The following is a 25882-nucleotide window of genomic DNA, read 5'->3' as shown; positions in this document are numbered from 1 at the left end:
AAAGAGTACATTTATATTTGGGCTGGGAAGGTAGCTCAGTGGTAGAGTGCTTGCCTTGCATGCCTGAGGCCCTGGGTTCGATTCCTCAGCACCACATAAGCAAAAAGAAAAAAGCCAAAAGTGGTGCTGTGGCTCAAGTGGTAGAGCGCTAGCCTTGAGCTGAAGATCTGAGGGACAGCGGTCAGGCCCAGAGTTCAGGCCATATGACCGGGCCAAAAAAAAAAAAAAAAAGAAGAAGCTCAAGGATAGTACCCAGGCCCTGAGTTCAAGCCCAGGACTGGCACACATACACACACAAAAGAGCACAATACACCAAACACAAAAGGCAACTGTGCAACTCATTAGTCTTGAGTGCCCTCTACTGGAAGATCTAAACTGAAACTAACACATTAATGATGCTAAATTCCAATATCAAGAAATAATTCAAATACACATCACTATATTTTGGCTTTGGTAAAAAGAATATGGTTTACAGAGGGGCCCATCAGCTGCATTGGACATAGATGAAAATGCACTAAGCAACCCAAAGACAGTGATGGGAAGGGAGGAATGAGAGGGAAAGAGGGAACAGCTTACACTAAGCAAAAGGAAAGAATTGTAACTATCACCTGATTTAGAAGAAATAATTGTATTGTCAAAGCTCATAGAATTCACAAATTTTATAGACCATGATATTGAAAATTTGCCTTGTGAAGGTTGAAATGTGTTTGTGACTTTAAGTATCACTATTCCACAATACTGTGAAATATGTGAAATTTATGTAATCACCTAATCTCAATAAAAAAAGAAAAGTGAGAGAAGGGGTGGATTAGGAGCGATGGGGTGACAATGTTATCAGATATTTTGTATTCATATACTGTCTTGTAGAATAAGAACTTCTTTGTATAACCACTTAAAGATAATAAAAAAAATTTTTTTAAGAATATGGTTTAAGGAGCTGAGAAGGTGGCTCAGTGGTAGAGCGCTTGCCTTGTATGCCTAAGGCCCTGCGTTCCATTCCTCAGCACCACATAAGCAAAAAGAAAAAAGCCGGAAGTGGCACTGTAGAGTGCTAGCCTTGAGCTGAAGAGCTGAGGGGCAGCGCCCAGGCCCAGAGTTCAGGCCCCACAACTGGACCAAAAAAAAAAAAAAAGAATATGGTTTAAGGGCTGGGAAGGTGGCTCAGTGGTAGAGCACTTGCCTTGCATGCCTGAGGCCCTGGGTTCGATTCCCCAGCACCACATAAGCAAAAAGAAAAAAGCCCGAAGTGGCACTGTAGAGTGCTAGCCTTGAGCTGAAGAGCTGAGGGACAACGCTCAGGCCCAGAGTTCAGGCCCCACGACCGGACCCCCCCAAAAAAAGAAGATGGTTTAAAAAATATCTGAGAAATCAGGCCAGGCATCGTATGGCTCACCCATGTAATCCTAGCTACTCAGGATGCTGAAAGCTGAGGATCACAGTTCAAAGCCAGCCTGGGCAGGAAAGTCAATGACACTTACCTTCAATAAACGATTCAGAAAAACCAGAAGTGGCACTGTGGCTCAATGGTAGAGTGCTAGCCTTGAGCTAAAGAGCTGAGGGACAGTGCTCGGGCCCAGAGTTCAAGCCCAAGACCGACAAAAAAACAAAATAAAACAAAATTGAGAAATCAAAGAAATCATACAAATGAACCTGATGACTCTGCTTATTTACTTTTAGTCTATTACAGGCATATAAAACTCTTTAATAAAGATAAAAACAAAAAATCAAAATAGTTCATCTTCTGTCACCTCTAAACAAGAAAGAATACTTGTGGTGGGATGTGGGTGCAGAGTGGGGAGTGATGGCAAACAGGTAGTTTAAAATTTGGAATAAAACTTCATTCCCTTTGATCATATAATATTTATCAAAATGAAAAAAATAAACTTTTTTTTTGGCCAGTTGTGGGCTTGAACTCTGAGCCTGGGTACTGTCCCTGCACTCTTCAACTTAAGGCTAGTGCTCTACCACTTGAGCCACAGTGCCACTTCCAGTCTTCTGGTAGTTAATTGGAGATAAGAGTCTCATGGATTTTCCTGCCCCAGCAGACTTTGAACCGAAAGCCTCAGATCTGTTTCCTGAGTAGTTAGGACTATAGGCATGAGCCACTGGCACCAGTCTGAAAAAAAAGAAAAAAAAAAAAAAAAACAGGACTGGCCTGCAGTTTGAACTCAGTGCCTGGGCACTATCCCTGAGCTTCTTTTGCTCAAGGCTAGCACTCTACCACTTGAGCCACAGACACCTCCAGCTTTTTCTGTGTATATGGGTACTGAGGAATGGAACTCAGGGCTTCATGCATGCTAGGCAAGCACTCTACCACTAAGCCACATTCTCAGCCCCAAATAAACTTTTAAGAGAATGGAAAAAACAAAAATATTTTGGAAGACAAAAGAGTTTACTTCTATTTTTGTGCTGGTCCTGGGGTCAGGACCTAGGCACCGTCCCTCAGCATTTTTGCTCAAGGCTAACGCTTTACATTTGAGCCAGTACTTGTAGCTCCTGTACTTGGGGCTCTCTTTGTGTGTAGATGTGTATGTACCAGTATAGGACTTGAACTTAGGGCCTACTGCTTTAATTTAGCCTTTTGTTGTTGTTGTTCAGGTCCCAGGGCTTAGACTCAGGGCCTGGGTACTCTCCCTTTGTGGTTTTGCTCCAGGTCAGTGCTCTACTATTCAAGCCACAGTGCCATACTTGGTTTTTCGGTAGTTTATTGGAGACAAACTTTCCCACCCAGGCTGGCTTCAAACTGCATTCCTCAGATTTCTGCCTCCTAAGTAGTGAGGATTACTGGCTTTTCTTTTTTTTTTTTTTTTTTTTTTTTTGTCTTGTTTTTTGTTGGTTGTGGAGCTTGAGCTCTGGGTTTTCTTTTTTTTTTTTTTTTTAAGCTTTTTTTTTAAATTTAATTTTATTTTATTTGTGAACATATTGTACAGAGGAGTTACAATTACATGGGCAGGATAATGCGTACATTTCTTACCAACCATTGCAGCCTCCTCCTTTGTTTACCCTTCACATCCCTTCCCAGCCTCCCCTCTCCCGAGCTCTGGGTTTTCTGAGTAGTTTATTGGCGATAAGGGTCTCATGGACTTTCCAGCCTGGGCTGGCTTTTCTTTTTTGTCAGTCGGGGCTTGAACTCTGGGTCCAGGCACTGTCCCTCAGCAAATCAGCTCAAGACTAGCACTCTACCACTTCAGCCACAGCAACACTTCCCATTTTCTGGTGGTTTTTTGGAGATAAGAGTTTCACGGACTTAGCAGGGAGCTGGTGGCTCACGCCTGTAATCCTAGCTACTCAGGAGGCTGAGATCTGAGGATCGAGGTTCAAAGTCAGCAGGCAGGAAAGTTCGTGAGACTCTTATCTCCAATAAACTGCTAGAAAACCGGAAGTGGTGCTGTGGCTCAAGCGGTAGAGTGCTTGCCTTGAGCTGAAGAGCACAGGTCAACGCCCAAGCCCAGAGTTCAAGCCCCACGACCGACAAAAAAAAAAAAAAAAAAAGAGTTTCACGGACTTTCTTGCCTGTGCTAGTTTCAAACCATGATCCTCAGAACTCAGCCTCCTGAGGAGCTAGGATTACAGGCATGAGCCACCACCCCTGACTTGGTTTTTCTTTTTTAAGCAGTCTTAATAGTTCAGATTGCCTCCAACTTACTGTATAGCTAAGCTAGACTCCTTACTTCAACCTCCTCAGTGCTAGGATTTATAGGCAAGTCTCACAATAGCCAACTTGGATTTTTTTACAGAAACCAAACCAAACCAAAATTACCTTCAAAACCCCATGTGTGGGCTGGGAAGGTGGCTCAGTTGGTAGAGTGCTTGCCTTGCATGCATGAGGCCCTAAATTCGATTCCTCAGCACCACATAAGCAGAAAAGCCGGAAGTAGTGCTGTGGCTCAAGTGGTAGAGTGCTAGCCTTTTGCTGAAGAGCTGAGGGACAGCACCCAGGCCCAGAGTTCAGGCCCCATGACACACACACACACACACACACACACACACACACACACACACACACACACACACACACACACACACACACACACACACACACACACACACACACACACACACACACACACACACACACACACACACACACACACACACACACACACACACACACACACACACACACACACACACCCCTCTACCTACCTCTCTTACCCAGGTGGCTTGTGTCTACAAACCTAAGTTACTTGGGAATTTCATGCCTACAAACCTAAATTATTGGGGATTGAGGCCTGGGGCTAGCATGGGCAAAAAGTTGATGAGACCTTTCTAAACACATCGTTGGGTCCAGAGGCACACACCTGTCATTCCATACTACCTCAAAGGCTAAAACTGGGAAAATAGCATTGTCAGGCCCGCCGAGGAAGAGAAATACTTGAAACTCAGTCTGCATAAAGGGAAGCTAGAAGTGGTATATGCATCTCATCCTATCCATCATAGGAAGCCTAGAATTTGGTGGACTACCATTCAAGACACTTACTTGAGTAGGAAAGAAGATCCTACCCTAAAAATAACCAGTGAAAAACAGGGCTAGAAGCATGGCTAAGTAGTATAATAGCAGCTTAGCAAGCTTAAGGAATTGAGTTTAAACCCCAATAGCACCAAAACTCAGCCAGATGCCAATGACTTAAGTCTGTAATCCTAGCTACTCAGGAGGCTGTGACCTAACAGATCATAGTTCAAGGACACCCTGGGCAGAAAAGTCCCCATCCCCCAAACAACCAGCAAATAGCAGGTATGAGTCAAATCCCAGTACTGTATAATCAGTCAAACAAATAAATCAAAAAATTCTCTTGACCAGTAATACTTACAGCTAATCTGTGATTATTTGCAAGGCTGATCATTTGCTGTGCCAGGCCATTTAGTAATCGAGTTCGAAGGGATAGATCATCAAGATCATGACGAAAAGGAAAAGCAATACCATCCACTATCACTAAACGAACCTAAACATAGAAGAAACAATGATGATTAGTTTTGGTGTTAAATATAATGGCATCCAAAAAGCATATTCCATTACAGAAAAGAATCCTTTATTTCCAAAGGCTTTCTTTTGTAAATTTATAAATCTATTCATGTAATAATTTCTACAAGAATCACCAAAATTTAAAATATAGTAAACTCTGGTTTGATAATTTACTAACTTGAAAAAAGGTAACTCAAAAAGAAAAGTAAATAATTTTAGTTTTTTTATAATTTGGCAGTATAGACAGTTTTTTTTTGGGGGGGAGGTCTGGTGGTGGGGCCTGAACTCTAGGCCTAGGGCGCTGTCCCTCAGCTCTTCAGCTCAAGGCTAGTGCTCTACCACTTGAGCCACAGAGCCACTTCCGGCTTTTTTTTTTTTTTTTTTGCTTATGTGCTGAGGAATCAAACCCAGGGTCTCAGGCATGCAAGGCAAGAGCTCTACCACTGAGCCACCTTCCCAGCCCTAGACAGTTTTTTTTTGTCAGTCATAGGGCTTGAACTCTGGGCCTAGGCACTGTCCCTGAGCTCTTCAGCTCTAGGCTAGCGCTTTACTTTTGAGCCAAAGTGTCACTTCCAGTTCTCTGGTGGTTAACTGGAAATAGAGTCTCACAGACTTTCCTGCCAGGCTGGCTTTGAACCATGATCCTCAGATCTCAATCTCCCGAATATCTAGGATTACAGGTGTGAACCACTGATGCTTCACTTTTCTTTTTTTTTTAAAAGAGTCTTTTTATGTGGCCTCGGCTAGATTCAAACTAATGATCTTGCCCCTGCATCCAGAGTGCTGAACTTACAAGCATGATCCAATATAACTAATTCACACACAGTTTTAAGAAAATATTTTATACTGATAAGGAGGACATTTAAATTTTCAGTGAAGGCTAGGGATGTAGCTTAGTGGCAGAGTGCTTGCCTAGCATGTACAATTCTCAGCACTGAACAAAAAAATGTCCTAATAATTATTAGAAAAATAAAGAAATAAAACCAAACACAAGTCACTCACACCTATAGACAGACATACCAACTTAGGAGGCTGAGATCTGAAGATCATAGTTTGAAACTAGCCCAATCAGACAAATGTGAGATTCTTTTTTTTTTTTTTTTTTTTTTTTTGTCAGTCCTAAGCCTTAAACTCAGGGCCTGGGCACTCTCCCTAGGCTTCTTTTGCTCAAGGCTAGCACTCTACCACTTGAGCCACAGTGCTGCTTTTGACTTTTTCTGCTTATGTGGCACTGAGGAATCAAATCCAGGGCTCCACGCATGCTAGGTAAGCACCCTACCCCTAAGCCATTTGTAGACCCTCTGAGAGAGGGGCATCCAAAAAGCACATTCCATTACAAAAATAAAATCCAGGACTTTATTTTCAAAGGCTTTCTTTTGTAAAGTTATAAATCTATTCATGTAATAATTTCTACCATAATCACCAATATTTAAAACATAGTAAATTCTGGTTTACTGAAAAGTCAGAAGTGGTGGTATGGTAGATTGCTACCGTGAGTGAAAAAGCTCAAGGCCCTGAATTCAGGCCCAAGAACAAAAATAAATAGATAAATAAATAAAAATAAGTAGAGCAGGGTGCCCGTGGCTCAGGACTGTAATCATAGCCACTCAGGAGGCTGAGATCTGCGGATCACCATTCAAAGCCAACCCCTGCAAGAAAGTCAAGATTAAGGCCATGAGATTCCCCTTTTTTTTTTTTTGGTCCGGTTGTGGGGCCTGAACTCTGGGCCTGGGCACTGTCCCTCAGCTCTTCAGCTCAAGGCTAGCGCTCTACCACTTGAGCCACAGCGCCACTTCTGGCTTTTTTCTTTTTGCTTATGTGGTGCTGAGGAATCGAACCCAGGGCCTCAGGCATGCAAGGCAAGCGCTCTACCTCTGAGCCACCTTTCCAGCACCAAGGCCATGAGATTCTTATCTCCAATTAACTACCAGAAAACTGGAAGTAAATAAATAATTAATTAACTAAAGTAAGAAAATTCAGTGGAATTATGGTTGGAGTGTTAAGAGTACCACCAAAAAATAGGATCAAGGGACCAAGGACTGAAACATCTGTAAGTCAAAATAGATCTTTAGCTAGGGCTAGTGGCTCATGCCTGTAATCCTAGCTACTCAGGAGGATGACATTTGAGGATCATGGTTCAAAGCCAGCCCACGCAGGAAACTCCTTGAGACCCTTCTCTCCAATAAACTACTAAAATATTGGAAATGGCACTGTGGCTCAAGTGGTAGAGCCCTCCCCTTGAGCTGAAGAGCGCAGGGAAAGCGCCCAAGGCCAGAATTCAAGCCCCATGACCAACAAAAATAAATAAATAAATAAATAAAATCCTTATCTCTTTTTTCTTCCTTTGGAACAGGTTTTTACTATATAGCCCAAGCTGCCTTGAGCTCACTCTGGAGCCCAAACTAGCTTCAAACTTGCAATTCTCCTACCTCAACTTCCTAAGTGCTAGGATAACAAGAATGTATTACTAGGAGCTGCCCTTTTTCCTCCTTTAAGTTGATTTCTTTCAAGTATTTTGTCACAGAGAGCTAACACAGATCTTATGTATTTGCAAGGTATGGACTGTGAATTTTAATTCCAGAACCAGAAAAAAAAACAAAAACAAAAAAACACCAGAGCTCATACACACTCTTTCTGTTTACAAACCATGTAAGAACCCAGTGAAAAGCTGAAAAATATAAACCAAAAAGAGCTATTGCCACAAACCAAATTAGCTTGAATCTTGATGTTGAATTTATAGTAATTATAAAAAATTAATTTTCCTGTTTTTAGGATGTACAGTATGAATAAACATGGTGGTTCATGCCTTTAATCCCAGCTATGACAAAACGTATAAATAGGAGGACCATGAATCAAGGCTAGCTCTGGGAAAAAAAACACAAGAATTTATCTAAAATGGGCTGAGACGGTAGCTCAGTGGTAGAGTGCCTGCCTTGCATGCTTGAGGCACTAGGTTCGATTCCCCAGCACCACATAAGTAGAAAAAAACAGAAGTGGCGCTGTGGCTCAAATGGTAGAATGTTAGCCTTGAGCTGAAGAGCTGAGGGACAGCACCCAGGCCCAGAGTTCAAGCCCCATGACAAAAACAAACAAACAAACAAAGAAAAGAATTTATCTAAAATATAACTAGAGTAAGGCTGGAGGAATGGCTGAATTGGTAGAGCATCTGCCTTGAAAGTAGGAGACCTTGAGTTCAAATACTAGTTCTGCCAAAAAAACTTTAAACTTTTATTACTTAAAATTTCAAAAACACGGGGCTGGGAAGGTGGCTCAGTGGTAGAGCGCTTGCCTTGCATGCCTGAGGCCCTGGGTTTGATTCCTCAGCACCACATAAGCAAAAAGAAAAAAGCCGGCAGTGGTGCTGTGGCTCAAGTGATAGAGCTGAGGGACAGCGCCCAGGCCCAAAGTTCAGGCCCCACGACCGGACCCCCCCCCCAAAAAAAAACAAAAAAAAAACAAAAACAAATTTCAAAAACATACAGATACACATATATCCATGTATATGGGTCAAATCTGAATAGTATGTATATAGTGTAGGTGAAATAAATACAAATAAATTGCAGGGCAGGGAAGGAAAAAATTTTCTCTACTGGTTTTTAATTTTATATTACTATACTATTTAATCCTTTTTCTTTTTCTTTTTTTGTCAGCCTGGGGCACTGTCCCTAAGCCTCTTTTGTTCAAGCCTAGCACTCTACCACTTGAGCCCCAGCACCACTTCTGGCTTTTTCTATTTATGTGATACTGAGGAATAGAACGCAGGGTTTTATGTGTGCTAGGCAAGCACTTTACCACTAAGCCATATTCTCAGTCCTTATTTATCTTTTTTTTTTTGGTTGGTCATGGGGCTTGAACTCGGTCTGGGCACTGTCCCTCAGCTCTTCAGCTCAAGGCTAGCACTCTACCTCTTGTGTCACACTGCCACTTCCAGTTTTCTGAGTGGTTTATTGGAGATAAGAGTCTCATGGACTTTGCTACCTAGGCTGTCTTTGAACCGGGATCCTCAAATCTCTGCCTCCTGAATAGGTAGGATTACAGTGTGAGCAACCAGCGCCTGGCCTTAATTATCTTTTTTTTTTTTTTTTGTCAGTCGTGGGGCTTGAACTCCGGGCCTGGGTGCTGTCCCTCAGCTCTTCAGCTCAAGGCGAGCGCTCTACCACTTGAGCTACATCACCACTTCCGGTTTTCTGGTGGTTTAGTGGAGATAGGAGTCTCACAGTCTCTCCTGCCCGGGCTGGCTTTGAACCGAGATCCTCATATCTCAGCCTCCTGAGTAGCTAGGATTACAGGCGTGAACCACCAGCGCCCGGCTCTTAATTATATTTTTAATGCTTATCCAAAAATCTCCAAAGATACTTGTTTTTTTTCAGTAGTTTAACCCATACCTTTGAGTGGCCTGAAAGGAAATCTGGAAGGAGATAAACTTGTGCCAGTAGCTCTGTATAATCATGACATCGGAAATAATAAATATGAGAAAGAATATTTTCAAGAGTAAAATCCTCCAAAGCTTTTTGATGCTCTGAAACAAACAACAAAAAATCTTAAGTTTACTTGTTTTGATATGTTGATAACTGTAGAAAATGTTATTGTTCCTTAATATTAATACTTAATAATTATATTCTGTATAACAACCTGTTTACTTTGAAAGGGATAAAAAATATAGCTAAATTAGCCGGGCACCAGTGCCTCACGCCTGTAATCCTAGCTACTCAGGAGTGAGCCATCAGTGCCCACTTGCTTTCTTATTTTTACCTTTTCCACTCTTGTCTTACATACTACACTATCTAGAAATTGCTTACTCATGAATAAAAATAGAATTTTTATGCCTGCCTTTTCATTTTGTATTATTGAGTTTGAACAGGAATAATAATGGAAGTTTCTACAAATGTCTACAAACTAATAAGGAAAAATGTCAAAATGAAGCATTTTTCCTTGAGTGTGCTATTAAACAAGAAAGAGTCTGGGATGTAGATCAATGGTAGACTACTTGCCTGACATGGGCTACTTAATCTTCTTCTTCTTCTTCTTTTTTTGCCAGTCCTAGGGCTTGAATTCAGGGCCTGGATACTGTCCCTGAGCTTCTTTTGCTCAAGGTTAGCACTCTTATCATTTGAATCACAGCACCACTTCCGGCCTTTTCTGGCTATGTGGTACTGAGGAATCAAATTCAGGCTTCATGCAGGCTAGGCAAGCACACTATCATTAAGCTACATTCCCGGCCCATTTAATCTTCTGAACCACAAAAAATAAGTAAGTAAAATCAAGAAACGATAGCCAGACACTACTAACTCATGCCTGTAATCTTAGCCACTCAGGAGGTTGATATCTAAGGACTGAGGTGGCTTTTTTTTTTGCCAGTCCTGGGGCTGGAAATCAGATCCTGGAAACTGTCCTTGACAGTTTTGCTCAAGGATAGCATTCTACCTATTGAGCCACAGTGCCACTTCCAGCTTTTTTTCTGTTTATGTGATACTGAGGAATTGAACCCAGGGCTTCATGCATGCTAGGCAACCACGCTACCGCTGAACCACACTCTCAGTCCCAAGGACTGAGTTTTGAAGCCAACCTGAGCAGAAAAGTCTAAAGATTCTTATCTCCAATTAACCAGAAAAAGAATGAAGTAGAGGTATGTCTCAAGTGGTAGAGTGCCAGCCTTGGGCAAAAAAGACAAGTGAGTACTACAGACCCTGCGTTCAAACCCTAGTACTGACTCTAGTACACACAAAATAAATAAACAGGATAAAAGATCTGGAAATTTCTGGGGGGTTACTTTGCATCTGACCCTGGGAGCCCCAGAATGTTGACCATTGCTCTCCTAGCCCTTCTTTGTGCCTCAGCCTCTGCCAATGCCATTCAGCTCAGATCCTCCTCCTTTAATGGGGAGTATGGAGGTAGTGGAGGACAGCGCTTCTCCCATTCTGGGAACCAGCTGGAAGGCCCAATCACTGCCATCTGTGTCCGTGTCAACAATTACTACATTTCTCCAGGTGCGCTATGGCAAGGTGTGGAGCGACTATGTAGGTGGGAAGCAGGGAGACCTGGAAGAGATCTTCCTGTACCCTGGGGAATCAGTGATCCAGGTGTCTGGCAAGTACAAGAAATACTTGAAGAAGCTGGTCTTTGTGACCGATCAGCACCGCTACCTAGCTTTTGGGAAAGACTCAGGAAAGACTCAGTTTCAATGCTGCTCCCTTGTACCCCAATACCGTCCTACGATTCATCAGTGGCCGAGCTGGTTCCCTCATCAACGCCATTGGCCTGCACTGGGACTACTACCCCAGTGAGTGCAGCAGCTGCTAAACTCCTCCTCCTCCTCCTCCTTGGCAGTAGCCCTAGTGGGCACAAGTTCTTTGATCACTAACCCCCATACACATACATGACTTAATAAAGTGATAATGCTAAAATAAATAAATAAATAAACAGACAAAAAATTACATTTCAGAATTTCAAAATAGAAACACTGTCTATTGCAAATACATATTAAAAAACTAAAATAATTGACAGGTGCCAGTATTCACAACTGTAATCCCAGCTACATGAGAAACTAAGATCAGAAACATTTGTTTTTAGGTCAGCTCAGGCAGAAAAGTCTGCAAGACTCCATTCAATGAAAGAAGCTGGGCATGGTAGCTCTCATCTGTTATCCAGGCTACTATGGGAAGTCTAAAATAGGCAGATGACTATCTAGGTGTACCTACAAAATAACTACTGCACCCTCCCAAAGCTAATAAACCAATTACTAAATGGGCAAAGGAGCTAAGAAGAGACTTCTCAGAAAAAGAGATAAGAAAAATAAAATGGTGAGACAAAGGACAAAGGGTGAACCAATGCATCAGCATACTCATGAGACACTACATTGGAAATGGACTTTACAAACTGGGAGGAGGGGTAGGGTGGGGGAGGCAGGAAAGTGGAAAAAAACGAAGGAGAGAATATGTTCAACATGAAATGTACTCATTATCTTACTTATGAAAATTGTAATCCTTTATACATCACCATTACAATAAAATTCAATTCAATTTTTTAAAAAAAGAACGGCAAAGAAACACGAGGACATGCTCATCATTCCTGGCCATAAAGGAAATGTAAATCAAAACAACTCTAAGATTCCATCTCACCCCAGTTTGATTGGTCAACATTGTGAATTTGAACAACAATGTTGGCAGGATTTTAGAGAAAAAGGAACCCTACTGCACTATTGGTGGGAATGTAAACTAGTATGCTACTCTGGACAGCAGTTTGGAAGCCCCTCAAAAAACTAAACAGAGGGACTAGGAAGATGGCTCAATGGTAGAGTGCTTGCCTTGCATTCATGAGACCCCTCAGCACCACATAGGCAGAAAAAGCTGGAAGTGGTACTGTGATTCAAGTGGTAGAGTGCTAACCTTGAATTGAAGGGCTGAGGGATAGTGCCCAGGCTCAGAGTTCAGGCCCCACGACCAGAAAAAACAAAAACAAAAATTGTGGTACCAGCCAGGTGCTGGTGGCTCACGACTATAATCTTAGCTATGCAGGAAGCTGAGATCTGAGAATCATGGTTCAAAGACCCCTGGGCAAGAATATCCATGAGACTCTTATCTCCAATTAACCACCAGAAAACCAAAAGTGGAGCTGTGGCTCAAACTGGTAGAGTGCTGGGCTGGGAATGTGGCTTAGTGATAGAGTGCTTGCCTAGCATGCATGAAGCCCTGGGTTCCATTTCTCAGTGCCATATATACAGAAAAAGCTGGAAGTGGTGCCGTGTCTTAAGTGGTAGAGTGCTAGCCTTTTGCAAAAGAAGCTCAGGAACAGAGCCTAGGCCATGAATTCTAGCCCCAGGACTGGCAAAAATAAAATAAAAATTGGTAGAGTACTAGCCTTGAGCAAAAAGGCCCTGAGTTCAAGCTCCACAACCCACCAAAAAAAAAAAAAAAAAAAATGTTGGGGTGGGGAGGGAGCTGGAAGTGTTGGTTTAGTGATAAAGAGCTTACTTAGCAAGGCCTAGAATTCTAGTACCAGTAACCAAAAAAGAAAAAAGAAAAAAAAAAGAAAAAGAAAAAAGGGAAGGGGGGGGGGCGAGAGGAAGAAGAGAAGAGGGACAGGGGACAGAGAAGGGAGCCTCGTTCTGATGGCTCACACCTGTAATCTTAAACTATTCAGGAAGCTGATATCTGAGGATTGTGGGTTCAAAGCCAGCCTAGGCATAAAAGCCCATTACATTCATTTCTCAATTAATCACCAAAAAGCTGAAAAAGTAGAGGTGTAGAGTGCTAGCCTTAAGCACAAAAGCTCCAGAGATTAGTAACTCAAATATCTGGTTGGTCAGGGGCCAGTGGCTCATGTCTGTAATATAAGCTACTCAAGAAGGCGAAGATCTGACCATTTTGGTTCAAAACCAGCCTAGACACCAAAGTCTTTGAGACTCTTGTCTCCAATTAAGCACCAAAAAAGCCAGAAGTGGTGGTGTGGCTCAAGTGGTAGAGAACTAACTTCTGGCTTTTTCTGAGTAGTTTATTAGAGATAAGAGTCTCATGGAGGGCTGGGAAGGTGGCTCAGTGGTAGAGTGCTTGCCTTGCAAGCATGAGGCCCTGGGTTCGATTCCTCAGCACCACATAAGCAGAAAAAGTAGGAAGTGGCGCTATGGCTCGAGTGGGTAGAGTGCTAGCCTTGAGCTGAAGAGCTGAGGGACAGCACCTAGGCCCAGAGTTCAGGCCCCATGACCGGCAAAAATAAAAAAATGGAATTTCCTTCCCAGGTTGGCTTAGAACCATGTTCCTCAGATCCCAGCCTCCCAAGCAGCTAGGACTGTTTGCTTTTTGAAAATTCATTGTGAATTCACTTATATCCAAGTGTGCATCAACTTTTTTTTTTTTTTTTGTCTGTCATGGGGCTTGAACTCTGGGCTTGGGCGCGGTCCTTGCACTCTTCAACTCAAGGTGAGTGCTCTACCACTTTAGCCACAGCACCACTTCCGGTTTTCTAGTGGTTTATTGGAGGTAAGAGTCTCATGGACTTTCCTGCCCGGGCTGGCTTTGAACCTCAATCCTCACATCTCAGCCTCCTGAGTAGCTAGGATTACAGGCATGAGTCACTGGCACCTGGCTTATGTGTGCATCAACTTATACCTGGCAAGTTGGAAGATAGTTTGAAATCATGTACTAAAATACCTGTGCAGGTTTTGCCCCAAAGTTACTACAGTAAGAGAATTCTCTAAATGAGGAAGAAAGGGCCAAATCAGACTGTGACATTTCTTTTTTTTTGGTCAGTCACTGGGCTGGCTTTGAACCGTGATCCTCAGATCACAGCCTCCTGAGTAGTAGGATTACAGGCATGTGCCACCAGCGCCTGGCTTGACATTTCTGTTTTTAACTCAGGTATGAGTGTTTTACACTAATATGCTATTAAGTCATGAAATTTCAAGTTTGGAATAGTCGCTTGCTGAGGTCTGAGAGTTGCAAACTATGTTATACAGAAAAGAAAAAAAGAGGACCATTAATTAACCTACCTTCTCCCATGTGTGCTCCTGCTGTAAGCTGAAGGTGCTGAATGCAGGCAGTGGCAATATCTATCACTCTATCAACCATAAAGCTTCCTTCTGTATCAATAAATACTGCTTCACCTGCTACTCCTCCAAAACATTCTGGTATCTGCACATCTACTGCCAACTGCATGCTGCAGAGAAATAAGTCCAGTGACTAAATAAATCATTATCATGATCTTCTAAGACAGTGTTTTCAAATGCCAAATAATGGCCAGTTAAAGTACTGAAAGTTTATGAATACATACATAGATACACTTGTGGGCACACACACAAACAAATGTGCACACATGCGCGTACGCACACATAAAAATAACGAAGATGGCTGATTCTACATGAATCCTGATAAGTAAAAACACATGATGGCTCATGTCTGTAATCTTAGCTCCTCAGTAGGCTGTGATCTGGTTATCACAATTCCAAGCCAGCCTGGACAGGAAAGTCTATGAGATGCTTATCTCCAATTAACCACCCAAAAAGCCAGCACTAGCTTTGAGCAAAAAAGCTCAAGGAGCGGGCGCTGGTGGCTCATGCCGGTAATCCTAGCTACTCAGGAGGCTGAGATCAGAGGATCCCAGTTCAAAGCCAGCCCGGGCAGGAAAGTCCCGGAGGCTCTTAACTCCAATAAAAACCACTAGAAAGCCAGAAGTGGCGCTGTGGCTCAAGCAGCAGAGCACTTGCTTTGAGCTGAAGAGTGCAGGGACAGCACCCAAGGCCAGAGTTCAAGCCCTACAACCTACCAAAAAAAAAAAAAAAAAGCTCAAGGACAGCCCAGGACTGAGTTTAAGCCCCAGGACCAACACAGAGACACAAAAAAAGTCTGGCAGCTAGATGCTCACATTTGTAATCCCAGCTATTCTAGAAGCTGAGATCCAGAGGATTGTGGTTCAAAGCTAGCTGAGCAGATAAGTCCAGGAGATTCCATCACCAAAATAACCAATGAAAAGCTAGGCTGAAAGGATGGCTCAAGTGGTAGAATACCAGCCAAGGAAGAAAGTCTAGCAAATATGAGGTCCTAAGTTCAACCCCTAATACTACTAGAAAAAGGGGGCGGGAGACACACACACAGGAGCTGGGAAGGTGGCTCAGTGGTAGAGTGCTTGCCTTGCATGCATGAGGCCCTGGGTTCGATTCCTCGCACCACATAAGCAAAAAAAGGTGGAAGTGGTGCTGTGGCTCAAGTGGTAGAGTGCTAGCCTTGAGCTGAAGAGCTGAGGGGCAGAGTTCAGGCCCCACAACCAGACCCCCCAAAAAAAACAAAAAACCAGAAACATTTTATATAAAAATAATTTTATCAGCTGGGCGCTGGTGGCTCATGCCTATAATCCTAGCTACTCAGGAGGCTAAGATCTGAGTATTGCAGTTCAAAGCCAGCCCAGGAAGGAAAGTTATTTTACCATAACTGTGTCTTTCCAACACCTGGAACGCCACAAATTTCTGTTGTTTTCATTAAGGGTACTCCACCCCCAAGAACATTATCTAGTGCTGAACAGAAGGTAATTATAAAGCCCTGAGTATGCTCTCGCTCAAGAAGTTCCAGTGCTGTGCACTTCTTGCCAGACTCTGATGTACCAGCACATCTTGATTTATTTGTGAGACATTCTCTTCTTATAATTTGCAGGGTTTCTAAGGCTTCCTCTTTTGATATCCCAATTTCTGTAAGTAAAACGAGAAAAAAAAGATTTTCAAGATGTACTATACTTACAAACTGATCTGTTAAATGCTTTTGTACAACTATTTAAAGATAATGAAAATGGAAAAGAAAAAAATGATTATAGAGATTTCAAAGTCTAACATGGTAATAGATTTTCTTCATTAATTTTAACTTTCAGATAACAAGAGTGATGCTAACGGATGGGAATATAGCTCCATGACAGAGTATTTGCTTAGCATGCATATAGTCCTGGGTTCTATGCCCAATATTGGAAAAAAAATAAAATGTTCTAAAATTCCATGCTATCTTCCTCATCAAATGGCACAGGTCTAGGCATATCATCAGAGAGTAACCAGTTTCATTTCTGTAGTCCAGAATATAATGGTTCCCATTCATATAAAACCGGTCAGAGCTCTGGAAAATGAGGTTTTGGGTTTTTTCAGTGAATTTCAAATAAGAAAGGAGAGAGTGTTTTCTTTCTACTGCTTTCTCCAGGTCTATAGGAATAATTTATTCCCTTTCTCACTTAAGAATCTCTAGTCTTACTTGAAACCTTCAGTTCTGAAATTGAACCCCCATCTGTTTGAATTCTTTAAACAGTGAAAACTGTTTAAACTGCGGTTTCCAATGCTAGTTCCACTATTTCTTTATCAAGGTATTGGGAAGTTAATTAATCTCAAGATTGGAGAAAGAAATGGGAGTTGTGGCTCAAGACATGGAGTGCCAAGCTGGGCTTAGGTGGCTCACACCTGTAATCCTAGCTACTCAGGAGGCTGAGATCTGAGGATTGTGGTTCAAAGCAGCAGGAAATTCCGTGAGACTCTTATCTCCAATAAACCATTCAGAAAGCCAGAAGTGGCGCTGTGGCTCAAGTGGTAGAGTGCTCGCCTTGAGCTGAAGAGCTGAAGGACACCAGGCCCACTACGACAAGCCCCACGACCGACAAAAAAAAAAAAGAAAGAAAAAGAAAAAAGACATGGAATGCCAAGCATAAGGGAGGAAAAAAGTCAATTAGAAGGCCAAGCCCCAGTAAACCTCACCCCCCCCCATGAAAGATGAGATGAAGGAGTTGCTCAAGCTCCTATACCACAAAAGGAGGAACGGGGGGGGGGGGGGGGGGGGGGGGAAGGAGGAGAAAGAGGAAGAGGAGGAGGAGGAGGAGGAGGAGGAGGAGGAGGAGGAGGAGGAGGAGGAGGAGGAGGAGGAGGAGAAGGAGAAGAAGGAGAAGAAGAAGAAGAAGAAGAAGAAGAAGAAGAAGAAGAAGAAGAAGAAGAAGAAGAAGAAGAAGAAGAAGAAGAAGAAGAAGAAGAAGGTGGTGGTGGTGGTGATGTTCTAGCACTTGTAGCTCATGCTTGTAATCCTAGCTACTTAGGAGGCTGAGATCTGAGGATCACGGTTGGAAGCCAACCTGACAGAAAAGTCCGTTTCTTATCAAAAGGACCAGAAGTGGTACCCAGGCCCGGAGTTCAAATCCCACAACCAACAACAAACAAAAGATTATTTCTCTCATCTATATGCTTGATACAATAACCCAAGAAACGGGACTAAGGGAAAAACAGGGAGAGCGAAGGGGTGATACTGTGTAAAAAGGAATGTATTCAGGGCTGGAAATGTAGCTTAGTGGTAGAGTGCTTGCTTAGCAAACATGAAGCCCTGGGTTTGATTCCTCAGTACCACATACACAGAAGAAGCCAGAAGTGGTGCTATGGCTTAAATGGTAGAGTGCTAGCCTTGAGCAAAAGCAGCTCAGGGACAGTGCCCAGGGCCTGAGTTCGAGTCCCAGGACTGGCAAAAAAAAAAATGTATTCCTTACCTAACTTATCAAACTAACCCTTCGGTGCATCACCTTTTATAATAACAAAATTAATTTTGTTAAAAGAAAGAAACAGGTCTTTTCTGAACATAAACGAGATAATCCCTCTAAGCAGGCACTGGCACGGAGAAAGCAACTAGTCAAATATTCACAACTGCCATTCTCCAAACCGTCCAACCAACTTTTAAGTGGAGTCAAGTGGCTGTTTTGCATTGCAAATACGGCGGTGGGGAGCCGCCCTTTCAGGCCCGCGGCGGCCCCAAGGGCGGCCGGAGTGCCTCAGCTGGTCAGCCGGAGTCAGTTACCTTTGCTCAGTTCGGAGGGCTTCACCTCTAGGACTTCCTCGGCAGTCCGGAAACCTGCAGAAACCAGCTTCACCCGCACCGCTGGCGACAGCGGGAAACTCACTAAATCCCGCTGCATTTTAAATCCTGGCGCCTTGGCTATGCGCGGACGCACAGCACTGGAGCGGCAAAACCACGCACGCCGGGCGCCGCGTTACGCCGTGTGACGTCAGACGTAAAGGCGAGGGGGCGGGGCACGCCTCCTGGTGGCATGAGGCTTTCAGATTGCGCTGCACGTGCGCGAGCCCTGTAGTTTTTCACGCCTAGCCGCCTTTAGAATTCGTACAAATCGCTTAAAGATTGAGTCATCCAAGTGGAGCTGTAGGCCCAAAATGGTTAAGCACTAGCCTTGAGCAAAAGAGCTAAGCAACAGCACCCAAGCCCTGAGTTCAAGCCCCACAACTGACCCCCCCCCGCAAAAAAAACCTCATGAATCGTATTTTAAATGGGTGCACCTTCTTGTATTTCTTGTATGTCAATTTTGTTTTAATAAAGTTAAAACAAATTAACAGATTTCTCTAAGGGGCTGGGAAGGTGGCTCAGTGGTAGAGTGCTTGTCTTGCATGCATGAAGCCCTGGGTTGGATTCCTCAGCACCACATAAGCAGAAAAAGCCAGAAGTGGCGCTGTGGCTCAAGTGGTAGAGCACTTGCCTTGAGCTGAAGAGCTGAGGGACAGTGCCCAGGCCCAGAGTTCTGGCCAAAAAAAGAAGAAGAAAAAAAAGACTTCTCCATCCAAGGCTGGAGGATAAAGGATGGGTGGAGACTCTAAGATGGGTGGAGACTCTAAGAGGGAAAGCTGGGCCCAGTGGGCCTGAGAGGCCACATTTCCTCAACTCTGCCATATCCTGTGGGGTGGAAAAGTCTTGAGTGCTTCATAGAAATCTCCACTGAGTGCGGATAGATCAACAAAGAGAGCCTATTGCGCTTGTGGCTCACGCCTGTCATCTCTGGAGGCTGAAACCTAAGGATCACAGTTCTAAGCCAGGCAGGTCAGCAAAGACTCTTTAATCTCCGAAGAACCACCAGAAAGCCAAAAGTAGATCCGTGGCACAAGTGCTAAAGCAATCAGTCTTGGGGGGGGGGGAGGAGAGAAAGAAACATAAGGACAGCACACAGGGAGCCTTGAGTTCAAGCCTCAGGACCGACACCAAAACACAAAACAACGAACAACCCAGTAACAAATCTGTGGTTTCCAGATTTCCCTGGGGATCCCAGCAGGCTCACCGTCCCCCGGGGACTTGCACGCAAGCCCCCTCACCTTTCCCGCGCTTTCCCGCCCTCGCGAGGAATTGTGGGTCCGGCTCACCCCGCCCCTCCCCCCCCACGCCGCCCCTCAGTAGGCGCCCGGGCGGCGCAGTCTCCCGCACCCGGACACCCACGCCTTCCCCGCGAGTCCCACCTTCCCGCGAGTCCCACCTGGAGCGTGGAGGCTGCTGAGACCGTTAGTTCTCCTCGACCCTGCCTGGCTGGAGAAGTGGTCGCAAAAGTACGCAAGTAATCGACTCCTGAGTGGGCCAGCCTGGCTCCTGAGGAGGGGTTTGGACGGGTGTTCTAGAATTCTCTCTAGAATTCAACTCTCCTCAGTTGGCCAGGGATGTGCAAGCCGTACGAGTGACCGCTCCCACAGTAGAAAATTGGATGGAGACCGGGAGGATATTTGAAAGGTAATTTGGGAGGAAATTCCCTAGTTAAGGAGTACATGATTTATTTACGGGAGTCACTCGTGTCCTGCTTTCTGGGTTGCGTGTGTATGTGTATGCGCATGCGCCAATCCTGGGACTTGAACTCAAGTCCTTGGTGCTGTCCCTGAACTTTTTTTCCCCCCTGCTCAAGACTAGTGTGCTACCCACTTGCGCCACAGCTCCACTTCTGTGTGTGTGTGTGTGTGTGTGTGTGTGTGTGTGTGTGTGTGTGTGTGTGTGTAGATAAGTCTCACGGATCTTAGGTTTTGAACCCCACTCCTCAGACCTCAGCCTCCTTAGTATCTAGGATTACAGGCAGGAGCCACTGGTGCGCGGTTTGTGGTAATTTTGAGACTAGGTCTCTGCTTATGTAGTCTCAAGCTCACAATCCTTCAGTCTTCTGACTCCTAAATTTTGCAATTACTGTTGCGTGCCAACATGCCCCACTGTATTGTATTGATGAGTCTTTTTAATTTTTCCTTCTGCGATTCTTCGCTTTGGCTTTTCTTTAAATATTGCAAACCACAGCCCCTTTTAGTACTAAGAAAGGAAACAATATGTTGAGGACTGTGGCAAACATACATTTCAAATGCTTGTAGACATGAAGATAAAGACATTTTATTTTACTTTTTTTTTTTTTCAATTTTTGGTCTGGTGATGGGCCTGAACTCTGGGCCTGGGCGCTGTCCCTCAGCTCTTCAGCTCAAGGCTAGCGCTCTACCAATTGAGCCACAGAGCCACTTCTGGCTTTTTTCTTTTTGCTTATATAGTGCTGAGGAATCGAACCCAGGGCCTCATGCATGCAAGGCAAGTGCTCTGTCACTGAGCCACCTTCCCAGCCCCAAGATAAAGACATTAAAAAAAAAAAAACTTAGAGCACAGTTTTCTTGAAGCCTAAATTCAAACCTAGAGCTTGTGTGTATGAGTGTGTGTGTGTGCTTGCATATGAGCACATGCCAGCACTGTGACTTGAACTCAAGGCTTGGGCAGTGTCCCTCAGCATTTTCTCTCAAGGCTGCCCCTTGAACACTTGCGGCTTTTGGTGGTTAATTGGAGATGAGTCCAATGGCCCTTTCTCTTTGGGCTGGCTTTCAACCCTGGTGCTCAGATCTCAGCCTTCTGAGTAGGTAGAATTACAGATATGAGTAGAACTCTTTCACTGTCTAAAATCACCTTTCAGGGGTGGGTGTCTGAAAAGGGAATGCCAGAAGTGTTTGTACTCCTATTTGCTAAGTCAGAATTTTTTTTTTGTTTGATTTGGTCAAAATGTGGTTTGTGTTAAGTGCTTTGCTTAATATGATTTATATCTGAGACCTCAATGGGCATTACATAAATATCATCCTTAGAATTCCTGGTTATGTTTGTAAAGCAGATAGGTTCTGAGTGAAATGCAATAGCTAGCTCTTCAGTGTGGACAAATGAAATAGAAGTGATCATGTTTAGAATTCTGTTTCATTGGCAGCACAGAGTTTAAAGACTAGTTGACTATGTAGTTCTGCAATAAGGTGCAAGATAAACAAGATGACTTGTTTATGATGCATAATCATTCTCTTGAATGATCATATATCAACAGATAATATATCAGAGAGTTCCTCTCTGTTCCTTTCAACCACTCTTCTGTGCATTTCTGTGTTTGATTGCCTTTGGTAGAAAATTCATATAAGTGTGTGGATAATATAGTCTTTGTTCATTCTATGACTGGCTTATTTCACTTAGCATGTCCTCAAGAGTCATCCATGCAACAGGCACAAGTGGCTCATGTTGTAATTTTGCTACTGAAGAGGCTGAGACCAAAACAAAAAAGTCATCCATATTGTAGCATATATCACAGTTTCCCTTATTTCTGTTTTTTTTTTTTTTTGGTCGGTCATGGGGCCTGAACTCTGGGCCTGGGCGCTGTCCCTCAGCTCTTCAGCTCAAGAATTAGTGCTCTCCCACTTGAGCCACAGCGCCTCTTCTGGCTTTTTCTGCTTATATGGTGCTGAGGAATCGAACCCAGGCCCTCATGCATGCAAGGCAAGCACTCTACCACTGAGCTACCTTCCCAGCCCCCTTATTTCTGTTTTAATAGTACTTAGATTGGACTCAGGGCATAGAGCTTGTTAAGAAGGCACTTTACGACTTGAACCACATACGACTGGCTTATTATTATTATTGTTATTGTTATTATTATTTTGGGTCCGGTCGTGGGGCCTAAACTCTGGGCCTGGGCTCTGTCCCTCAGCTCTTCAGCTCAAGGCTAGCACTCTACCCCTTGAGCCACAGCGCCACTTCCGGCTTTTTTCTTTTTGTTAGTTTTTAAAAAGAGGTAGTTGAGTAAGAACAGCACCAGCACGCACGTGGTATTCAGGTAAGGGGTAGGTTTATTCAGTAGACCTGCTGGGACCAGGCAAGGTTGGCACTCCACGTGGCTGGGAAAGGCCTGGGAATGAGAGAGAGCTGGGAAGAGAGGAAAGAGAGAGAGAAAAGAGCCAGAAAAGAGCAGAGAGAGGGGTAAGAACAGTAGCACTCACGTGGTATTCAGGTAAGGGGTAGACCTGCTGGGACCAGGAAAGGTTGGCACTCCACGTGGCTGGGAAAGAGAGAGAGCAAGAAAAGGACAGAGAGTGAGCTAGAATAGAACAGAGAGAGCAAGAAAAGAGCAGTAAGAGCAAGAGCGTGTCTGGGCCTGGGCTAGGCCTTATGTAGGGTAAGGGGGGGGGGGAAGGTGTGGCCACATCAAATTCAGATGTGACCTCAGCGGATGCAGATGTGACCTCTTCCAGGTGTCCCAGTTGCCTAGGTAACGCAGATACCGGGTGGAGACTTCGCTGTGAGGAGGGTGGAGTCTGCTAGCCATCCAGGAGCTGACCTTACACTTTTTGCTTATGTGGTGCTGAGGAAACGAACCCAGGGCCTCATGCAGGCAAGGCAAGCGCTCTGCCACTGAGCCACCTTCCCAGCCCATGGCTTATTATTTTTTTATTTATCTTTTTCTGTTGATACTGAAGCTTGAACTTAGGGCCTTGCATTCTCCCTTCCTTAGCTTTTTTGCTCAAGGCTGGTGCTCTACTACTTGAACTATACCCCCACTTACTGCATTTTGCCAGTTAATTGGAGCTAAGTCTCCCAAATTTTCCTCCTCAGCTGGCTTCTAACCAAGATTCTGAGGTCTCTGCCTCTCAATCTCCTGAGTAGCTAGGCTCAATCCATTTCCTTATTTTGGGAGGTACTGGGGATCAAACTTAGGACCTCACTAATGTTAAGATTACCATTGTGCCATCTCTCCCTGCCCTAATTTCCACTTTCTTTTTGTGCCAGCCCAGGGGCATGAAGTCAGGGCCTAGGTTATGTCCCAGAGCTTTTGTGCTGAAGGCTAGTGCTCTAGCCCTTGAGCCACAGCTCCACTTCTGACTTTCTGGTGGTTAATTGGAGATAAGAATCTCATGGGGGGCCGGGCGCCGGTGGCTCACGCCTGTAATCCTAGCTACTCAGGAGGCTGAGATCTGAGAATCGCGGTTCAAAGCCAGCCCGGGCAGGAAAGACCGTGAGACTCCTATCTCCAATAAACCACTAGAAAACCGGAAGTGGCGCTGTAGCTCAAGTGGTAGAGCGCTCACCTTGAGCTGAAGAGCTGAGGGACAGCACCCAGGCCCAGAGTTCAAGCCCCACGACCGACAAAAAAAAAAAAAAAAAAGAATCTCATGGGGGCTTTTTTCTCTCTGTTCGTTTCTAGCTCTTGCTGCTCTTTTCTTGCTCTCTTGCTCTCTCTACCCCTCTCTCTGCTCTTTTCTGGCTCTTTTCTCTCTCTTTCCTCTCTTCCCAGTTCTTTCTCATTCCCAGGCCTTTCCCAGCCACGTGGAGTGCCACGTGAATAAACCTACCCCTTACCTGAAAAAAAAAAAAGAATCTCATGGGGGCTGGGAGGGTGGCTCAGTTGTAGAGTGCTTGCCTTGCATGCATGAGGCCCTGGGTTCGATTCCTCAGCACCACATAAGCAAAAAAAAAAAAGCCAGAAGTGGCGCTGTGGCTCAAGTGGTAGAGTGCTAGCCTTGAGCTGAACTGCTGAGGGACAGTGCCCAGGCCCAGAGTTCAGGCCCCACGACCGGACCCAAAAAAAAAAAAAAATCTCATGGACTTTCTTTCTCAGGGTGGCTGTGAACCACCATCCTCAGATATTAGCCTCTGAAGTAGCTAGGATTACAGGTGTAAACCACCAGCTCCCTGCTAATTTCCACATCTTCTTTATCCATCCATTTATTTGTGTATGGACTCCTGGGTTGTTTCTACCTCTTGACTGTTGTGAATACTGCTACTGAATGTTGGTGTATATCCTTTGTTTTTCACTTGTGGTTTTTTTTTTTTTTTCCCCAGTCCTGGGGCTTGAACTCTGGATCTGGGCACTGTCCTTGAGCTCCTTTGTTCAAGGCTAGCACTCTTCCACTTTAGCCACAGTGCCACTTCTGGCATTTTCTGTGATTAATTGGAGATAAGAGTCTCCAACCAATGCCCGACTTTATAAATACATATTTTAAATTAAAAGCACAAGGAGCCAGGCGTGAGCCACCTGTGTCCAGTTTTATAAATACATATTTAAATTAAAAGCACAGTGATGGGGGCTGGGAAGGTGGCTCAGTGGTAGAGCGCTTGCCTTGCATGCATGAGGCCCTGGGTTCAATTCCTCAGCACCACATAAGCAAAAAGAAAAAAGCCAGAAGTGGCGCTGTGGCTCAAGTGGTAGAGTGCTAGCCTTGAGCTGAAGAGCTGAGGGACAGCGCTCAGGCCCAGAGTTCAGGCCCCACAACAGGACCCAAAATAAATAAATAAATACATACATAAATACATAAATAAAAATAAAAGCACAGAGAACTGGCACTGGTGGCTCATGCCTGTAATCCTAGCTACTCAGGAGGCTGAGATCTGAGGATTGTGGTTTCAAGCCAGGTGGGGAAGGAACATCTTTGAGACTTATCTCCAGTTAATCACTGAAAGAGCCTGAAGTGGCTCTGTGGCTAGAGTGGTAGAGTGCTAGTTTTGAGGAAAAGGAGCTCAAGGACATTACCTACGGCCAGAGTTCAAGTCCCAGGACTGGCAAAAAAAACATAAACAAAATTTATTTAGAGCCTTCAATTCCAGAACTTAGGATTGGATGTATGAGGACCACAAGTTTGAGGTCAGTCTGTGTTACATAGTAAAATCATACCTTGAAAAAAAAATTCAGGCCAGGCGCCAGTGACTCACACCTGTAATCCTAGCTACTCAGGAGGCTGAGTCTGAGGATCGAGGTTCAAAGCCAGGCCATGCAGTCAAGATTGTGAGACTTTTATCTTCAATAAGACACCAGAAAACTAGAAGTGGCACTGTGGCTTAAGTGGTAGAGTGCTCACCTTGAGCTCAAGAGCTCAGGAACAGTGCCCAAGCCCAGAGTTCAAGCTCCACGACTGACAGAGAAAAAAAAAAATCAGGGAAGAGTAAGGTGAATGGATGAATAGAGGGGGTGAAAAAAAGTGAATATAGTCAACATATTTTATATGTATATATGGAAATAGAATAATGGCTGGGCACCGGTGGCTCATGCCTATAATCCTAGCTACTCAGGAGGCTAAGATCACAGTTCAAAGCCAGCCCCAGCAAGAAAAGTTCATGAGGGCTGAGAAGGTTGCTCAGTGGTAGAGTGCTTGCCTTGCAAGCATGAGGCCCTGGGTTCGATTCCTCAGCACCACATGAGCAAAAAAAGGTGGAAGTAGTGCTGTGGCTCAAGTGGTAGAGTGCTAGCCTTGAGCTGAAAAGCTTAGGGACAGCGCCCAGGCCCAGAGTTCAAGCCCCGTGACAAGAATAAATGAATGAATGAATGAAAATAGAATAATGAAACTTGTTGAAATTATTTTACAAAGGGGGAAGAGTGATAAGATAGAAGGGTGAGATAGAT

The 25882-nt window shown here is 44.2% G+C and overlaps 2 protein-coding genes and 1 pseudogene across 10 annotated transcripts in view; 2 read left to right on the top strand and 1 right to left on the bottom strand.

The window, feature by feature from the left end:
* Rad51c (RAD51 paralog C) overlaps positions 1-18431 on the bottom strand; it is a 37698-nt gene extending 19267 nt beyond the window's left edge. For all 3 annotated transcript variants that reach the window (XM_070027025.1, XM_070027026.1, XM_070027027.1), the window contains exons 1-5: positions 18253-18431; positions 15878-16136; positions 14448-14614; positions 9349-9482; positions 4812-4943 (exon numbers count right to left, since the gene is read on the bottom strand). In XM_070027025.1, coding sequence (XP_069883126.1) covers positions 4812-4943; positions 9349-9482; positions 14448-14614; positions 15878-16136; positions 18253-18370 — 810 coding nt within the window. In that variant the 5' untranslated portion in view covers positions 18371-18431. The remainder of the gene's footprint in view (positions 1-4811; positions 4944-9348; positions 9483-14447; positions 14615-15877; positions 16137-18252) is intronic.
* LOC138830350 (zymogen granule membrane protein 16-like) lies at positions 10720-11376 on the top strand (annotated as a pseudogene).
* Positions 18432-19739: 1308 nt separating the features above from the next.
* Positions 19740-25882, top strand: part of Tex14 (testis expressed 14, intercellular bridge forming factor) — a 115429-nt gene continuing 109286 nt past the window's right edge. For all 7 annotated transcript variants that reach the window (XM_070027024.1, XM_070027020.1, XM_070027023.1 and 4 more), the window contains exon 1: positions 19740-19956. In XM_070027024.1, the coding sequence (XP_069883125.1) occupies positions 19931-19956 (26 nt within the window). In that variant the 5' untranslated portion in view covers positions 19740-19930. The remainder of the gene's footprint in view (positions 19957-25882) is intronic.

The sequence above is a fragment of the Dipodomys merriami genome, unplaced genomic scaffold (assembly GCF_024711535.1).
Source record: "Dipodomys merriami isolate MVZ:Mamm:240054 unplaced genomic scaffold, mDipMer1.0.p SCAF_19, whole genome shotgun sequence".
Classification (NCBI taxonomy): domain Eukaryota; kingdom Metazoa; phylum Chordata; class Mammalia; order Rodentia; family Heteromyidae; genus Dipodomys; species Dipodomys merriami.
Note: the sequence above shows the minus strand (reverse complement) of the source record. Positions and strands in the feature narration are given on the sequence as shown.